Raw genomic sequence first — 7387 nt, forward strand, 5'->3', positions numbered from 1 at the left:
TCATAGCGGATTTTAGCTTTTGCAGGAATAATATTATGGTACTTACAATTACGAATTATGGGTCATGTGTATAAATACCATATTTGGGAGTATTTGCATCTATAAATGTGCGTGTGAAATAGATAGCTTTCCCCGTGTGTCTGCAAAAGACCGTCAACTACGCGACCTGAAAAAGGCGCGACCCCGTGTGTCTGCAAAAGACCATCAACTACGCGACCCGCAAAAGGCGCGACCCCGTGTGTCTGCAAAAGACCATCAACTACGCGACCCGCAAAAGGCGCGATCCCTTGTGTCTGCAAAAGACCATCAACCACGTGACCTGAAAAAGGCGCGATCCCTTGTGTCTGCAAAAGACCATCAACCACGTGACCTGAAAAAGGCGCGATCAGGTGTCTGAAAAAGACCATCAACAAACACGCGACCTGAAAAAGGCGCGACCCGGCGTCTGAAAAAGACCATCAACAAATACGCGACCTGCAAAAGGCGCGATCCCTTGTCTGCAAAAGACCGTCAACTACGCGACCTGCAAAAGGCGCGATCCGGTGTCTGCAAAAGACCGTCAACTACGCGACCTGCAAAAGGCGCGACCCGGTGTCTGAAAAAGACCATCAACAAACACGCGACCTAAAAGACGCGATCAGGTATCTGAGAGACCATCAACTAACACGCGACCTGAACACGCGACCTGAAAAAGGTGCGATCCGGTGTCTGAAAAAGACCATCAACACATGCGATTTGAAAAAGATGCATTCGTCTTGCCATTTGAAAAAGAAGCATCAAATACGCGACCTGAAAAAGGTGCGACCCGGTGTTGGAGAGACCGCGATCTACATGAAAGAGAGCAGAACCCTCTTGGAATGCGCGCCGCAGATCAACCGTCGAGATGCCGCCACATGTCCGCCTGGGTAACCGATCGACGGACGCGACTGTTCGACTTCTTCAAAGGCAACGGTCATGCACTTTGAAAAAGTGGGGGAGTAATGATGGGTATACACTTGTAACCCCTACAATAAGACTAGATTACCCTTCATTAAGGGCATTAGAGTCATTTCGCGACCAGGATCCGCGCCTCTTGTAACGGGCGGGTCGCGGAGGACCCGACCCGGGTCGCACAAACCGACTGAAGACCCGGCAATGGAAGCCGTTCGATCAGAACATGAGCCAGTAGGATAAGGCCACGTGGCCCAGTACCCGATACCCAGTTGTGCTCTATAAATAGACCCCGATACGCCATTATTGAGGTACCTTTTACACATTTATTGAGATCGAACTTTGAGATAGAATATATTTCTCTCGATCAACCTAACTTGAGCGTCGGAGGGTCATTGTCGGGGACGCGCCCGACGAGCTCACGGTTCGTGTTTTATTCTCAGGGAACCCAAAATCTGGTCTTGGACGAATTGGCATTCTTAGTGGAGATCGAATCTCGAGATAGCATAATTCGACCCGGATCAAAATCAGAAAAAAAAATGTTATATTAACCACTGATTGTTTATTATTACCTTATTTCATGTCATATAAATCTTTTTACAATCAAATTACCTTCATATATTTTCATATATTAATGCATTTGAAAAAGTATATTTTCACCATTATAAGGGTAATTTAGTTCGAAAATATTGTTTGATCTGCAATAAGTTAGTAATAAGTCAATTGGGGGTAAATATTAATTTTTCATTCAATTTTTTTTAATTATATCAACAAATTCAGTAGATTTTGACTAACAAATGAACTTATTTATTATACAGAACCAAATTTCAAAAACAATAAATATAATTTTTTAAATTATAAAAAATTTACGTATTACTACCCCATAAAAGTACGATGAGTGGGAAGTGTAAAGAAGTGCATTTTCTTGTTAATGAATGGTCAAAAGGACTTGTTAATGGCCTGCCAAAACTTCCTTGTATGTCAGCCTGCTACATATAAAACCACTCACACCATATATAGCTTTCTTTCCAACACACACACACATACACATGTGTGCGTGCGTGTGTGTGTGAATATATACATACACAGACACACAATATGTACATATATATATATATATATATCAGCTGTTATCATCATGCAGCAGTAGTACTACTACGTGTATAGGAAAAAAACAGTAGAAGTTACCAAGACTGAGCAAAAAAAGTACACTGAGGAATTCGACCACTCCTCATTAAAACTGTGATGTGTTTGTTTGTACACACGACCGGTCAGTGATTGAGAGTGATGTATAAACTGTAATAAAAGACACACTACCTACGTACTTTACCCTAATTCTTACATATATCTATGTGTATGTATATGTATTTATTCACACCCTTTAATTTTTTTAATTAATTTTTCAAGCTATTTTTCCACAAAAGAAATCATGGGCTCCTGTTAAAAATTAATATTTGCTTATGTTTTTTTCGACTAAAATTGTATTCATCAGGATTTAGGTTGCAAGAAGCTTGGATTGGTCAACAAAAGAAAGAATTTGAATGAGAAAGAGGCAAGATCACGTGATTCTCTACCTCAATTCCTCTACCCTATTCAATACCATGATCATGCATATATATACACATAACATTGATTAGCTATGATAGAGTGTATCCCCACATTGAGTTTGACTTGTTCTAGCAAAATTATTTAGGTTTTGCTTTTTGTGATTGATCACTGATATATATATATATATATTAGGGTTTTGATTGTAACTAAATCATGCATCTTCTCACACCTATATAGTTTGGTCAAATTTAAATCAACTATATAATAAGTATAATATATTAGTCGTGTAATGCTATATGATTGGTTTGATTCAATGACGTGCTCGACCCAAAAATATATTATAAATTGTATATGGTCTATCAGTATAATGTAAAATTGAATTTTACAGTTTGATATTTTCATACTCGATCTAAAAAATTCGATATATCTCCTGTGAGAAGACCAATAAATCAGTATGGGGGAGATAGATATATAGATATATATATTATTATCCTGGGACTGAAAGGAGTGGTAATGTGTCAGTAGTGTGTGTGGTAAGAAAAAAAGGTGTTGGGGTTGGGGGAGAAAGAGAAAGATATGGGTCTTGAAACAGATGGAGCCTCAGCTCAGAGGATCTACTCATTGTGTGTGTGGAATTATGAAGGTTTTTGGTCCTTCTCATCACCTCATAATTATTCAGCATTGGGGAAGAAAAGCATATATAGGACCATAGGGTAGTTTTTAATGCAACTTTGAAAATACTTGTTCCAACGAAACATATGTGGGCCCTCTCTATATTCTTTTCCTTCAATTTTTTACTCTAATATTTCACTCAATACTAATCAGAATTTGTTAAAAATGGTAAATAAAAAATACACCTAATTAAGGTGGTTGTGTGTGTGTCACATACATTTTTTTTATTATTATTTTTGTAAATGAAATATAAAATGCAATAAAAAATAAAAATGAAATGAGAGAGAGAGAGAAAGAGGAGTATAAGAGATTTGATTGGTGGTGGCTTTATATAAAGTGAGTAAAGCGATGTTGGGGTTTTACTTGTTTTGAAATTGGCGAGAGAAAAAGAGTAGAGAGAGAGAGAGGGAGGGAGTCCAGACCAATCCATCATCAAAGAAGAAAAGAGCAATGGAAGAGCAGCTGCAGCTCAACTCTCTGGCAATCACTCATCTTCTTCAACACACCCTCAGGAGCCTCTGCATTCATGACAATTCTCACTGGGTCTACGCTGTTTTCTGGAGGATTTTGCCCAGAAATTACCCACCTCCCAAGTAATCAACTATGCTGCTGCAAATATACCCATTCTTTTTGTTTTGTTTTGGGGGGGGTGAAATCATATATCTTAATTTCATGTGATGTTTCTTCGCAATGATGGTATAGGTGGGATAGCCAAGGAGGAGTATATGACAGGTCAAGAGGAAACAGGAGAAACTGGTATGATTTTAGGGTTCATATTTACATACAGTAGTAGCTGTTGCCGCACGCAAGCGATCCTCGCAAGCATAATTTACTTTATTTATTTATTTTTTGCATGAATTATGGATCAGGATACTAGTTTGGGAGGATGGTTTCTGTAATTTTGCAGCGTCAGCAAGTGAGATAAACGGCGGGGAATGCCCCGGCTCGTCCTCGTCCTCGGTATATGGCAACTGTGAGTATCAACACTATCAAGGCCTGCAGCCTGAGCTCTTCTTCAAAATGTCCCATGAAATCTATAATTATGGTGAAGGGTATGTAAGAGCAAACAAAAATCTACCCTCTTTCACTGTTTCTTGATTTCATAAATTTTATCTTAAATACCCTTTTAATTTAATTAATATTATCTAATTTTTCAGATTGATTGGAAAAGTAGCTGCTGATCACAGCCACAAATGGATCCACAAAGAACCAAATGATCAAGAAATCAACTTCCTGTCTGCATGGCATAACTCAGCTGATTCTGTAAGTCATATATATATATATATATACAATTATCAGTTCATTTCATTAATTTTAACAGTATATATAAATAATTATATATTATGTAGATTTATTAAATCATTTAATTACATAATGTATTCTTGGAACCACACAACAGTACCCCAGGACCTGGGAAGCTCAGTTTCAGTCTGGTATAAAGGTACTACTACTACTACTGCTACTGTATATATATATATATATATATATATATATTGCACCAATTGTTATGTATCTATGTGTTTATACTTTGTTTTCAAATTTACACTTCAGACAATTGCTTTGATTGCTGTAAGAGAAGGTGTTATTCAGTTAGGAGCTGTTCATAAGGTACAACACATGACTAATTAATTTATATATATATGTTCTTACAGACAACATTATCGTTAATGTAGGTAGCTAGATTAACTGTTCTTACAAGAAGTTAATGAACTAACTTGGGGTGTGTATATATATATATACGAGGAATTTATAAAGGTGATTGAGGATCTGAGCTATGTTGTGCTGCTGAGGAAGAAGTTCAGCTACATTGAAAGCATTCCAGGGGTATTATTGCCACATCCATCTTCATCAGCATACCCTTTCAAGATTGATCATGCATATGGTGCTGCAGTAGCACCAGAAGCCTGGCATAATTTCCACAACAATTTGCTCCCACCGAATGACTACTATGACCATTTTGCCCACCAGCCCATGAAAATAACCCCATCAATGAGCAGCCTTGAAGCCCTCCTCTCCAAACTACCCTCCGTGGTGCCGGCGGCCGCCCATTTTGAAGCTCAAAACCACTATTTGTCAGCGTCCAGGCCTATGGAGCTGATGGGGGAGGAGAAAGTGGCTAAAGAAGAGTATGAGGAGGAGGATGGGCATGAGAATGATGCCGGAGAGACTAGCGGCTCCGTGGCGCCGCGGCCTTCTTATCACCACCACCACCATCAGCAGCAGCATTTTGCTTATCATCATGATCTAAATGTAAGTAGCAGCATGAACAACAATGGGTGTTGATGAGTTATTGTTATTTTGTTGGTGTATGATCGATGACATTAAATTAATATATATATATAGAGAGAGAGAGAGAGAGTTAATATATATAATTGATCGTTTATATATATGATATATCTAACGTTGTAGGGTTGAATTTGGTGGGGTTGAGTGTCTTCTTGCATATATAGTATTATATGTAGTACAAGGTTGGAGGTTTAGTGGTTTGATGTGTAAACTTTGTTTGATGAATGATGTTGTAGTAATTAATAATGGAGAGAATGAATGCATGAGGATGGGATTTTCAACTGGGAAATTGTGGGCAAGAATGTTAATTTGTTCGTTAATGTTGCAATAAAGGTGGAAATGAATCCTTGTACCTAGCTAGGATCATCTTCCAATTCATAACTTGTTCTTTTGCAATTCTCTCCAGCTAGCAGCTAGAGGGTTTCTTTTGGGAACTCACCTGTCTTTTCCAACTATATATATATATGTCTTAACACTGAACAAATTACAGGACTAATTAAATAAAATAAACAGGATCAAATCTGTTCAAACTTACATAACTCAAGCTGTATACCATTTGTTCCAATAAATTAATTAATCTTTCATTAAAAGAGGTTTGATTGAGAGAACTCCACGTTATCTGAATATTGTTTGTCGATTTATATATATATAATAGTTTCTTTTTTAATTATTATATATATATATTATTTTATTTATTATGAAATTATCACTGTATGTAATAAAATTTCAAGTATTTTGATATATCTAATATATTCGACCGTTTCTACTATAAAGAAAAATTATACATCATATGAAGAGAAAAGATTCCCATCCCTTTATCCCAAAACGAGGGGCTTTCTTAAATAGGCAATTAAGTGTAGGATAAAGAATTTCTTTGGAAGGTTAAAAATAAATAAAAAATATAAAATCAATCACTTTATGCTAACATACCTTTATACTGCAGTAGTAGTGATGGTCAAAGAGTAAAATAATAGTCTCCCAATTTATGGTTCAAGGCTTAAATAATAATATTATTATATTTCCATCTATTAAAATTTCTAACATTCATGTTTTAATTCTATTCTTGAAATTAACTATAAAAGAAAGGCTTACCAATTGTTTTTTCTTCCTATAATTATAGTCATTCAGCACTTTCTCCTCTAATTTATTGAGGTTGTAAAATGATTTTCTTAATTTGCAATTTTGGGAGAAAAGTGATTGAAAATTTTAAAGTTGGCCAGAATTATAATGAAAATTTCCACAATTTTGTCCTAAATCACAAAATTAAAAAATGTGAAAAAAACTATTTTATAACCTAACAAGATACAAAATTAAAATGCTAAATGACTATAACTATAATACTAAAATGCAATTAAACCTATAGGAAATGTAATAATTTATATTTAAAAAAGTACTCGTAGCTACATTAATGGATGTGGAGGTTGGCCAACCACCACTTCCCTTCCTTTGTACATGGCTTAAATATTTTTTATTACAATTTTTATCATATTTTGTTCGTATTTAGTTTTTTTTTTTTTTAGGAATTGTTTTGTATTTTAATAATAGACGTGGTATGAATAAAAATTACATTATATCTCTATTTATTTTTTTTTTTTAAAAAATTATACATGGAATTTATATATGAAATGCAATACAAGATACAACACAAATTGACAGACAAAAATCCAATCAGCTTTTATCCTAGGTTCTGACAGGCAATACTTATATTTGCCCAAATTAAGAAATTATTTTTTTTTAAATTCCAAGAAAACTACATTAAGAAATTATAATTATTGTGCAATAAGAGTTGGCAGAAAAGACCGAAAATCAGTCAAACCAAAAATAAAAGATGAACACGAACTCGATCTTTCAGCCGTATACAGACATACTTAACGATTATGGCATTTGATTATATTAGACATTCAACTTATATATATATATATGCGATTTTAATTAAAAAAAAAAATCTTGG

At 35.4% G+C, this 7387-nt stretch overlaps 1 protein-coding gene across 2 annotated transcripts; it reads left to right on the forward strand.

Annotated features, from left to right (window-relative positions):
* Window positions 3493-5705, forward strand: LOC105168232. Of its 2 annotated transcripts, none has more exons than XM_011088226.2 (7): window positions 3493-3743; window positions 3853-3906; window positions 4020-4202; window positions 4308-4413; window positions 4550-4591; window positions 4702-4758; window positions 4894-5705. In XM_011088226.2, exons 1-7 carry the CDS (start codon window positions 3601-3603, stop codon window positions 5431-5433), a joined length of 1125 nt encoding a protein of 374 aa, XP_011086528.1. In that variant the 5' UTR covers window positions 3493-3600; the 3' UTR covers window positions 5434-5705. The 2 variants fall into 2 exon arrangements, with proteins under 2 accessions (XP_011086528.1, XP_011086529.1); XM_011088227.2 differs by having other exon boundaries at window positions 3494-3743; window positions 4906-5705.

This window comes from Sesamum indicum, linkage group LG8 (genome assembly GCF_000512975.1).
Source record: "Sesamum indicum cultivar Zhongzhi No. 13 linkage group LG8, S_indicum_v1.0, whole genome shotgun sequence".
Lineage (NCBI taxonomy): Eukaryota > Viridiplantae > Streptophyta > Magnoliopsida > Lamiales > Pedaliaceae > Sesamum > Sesamum indicum.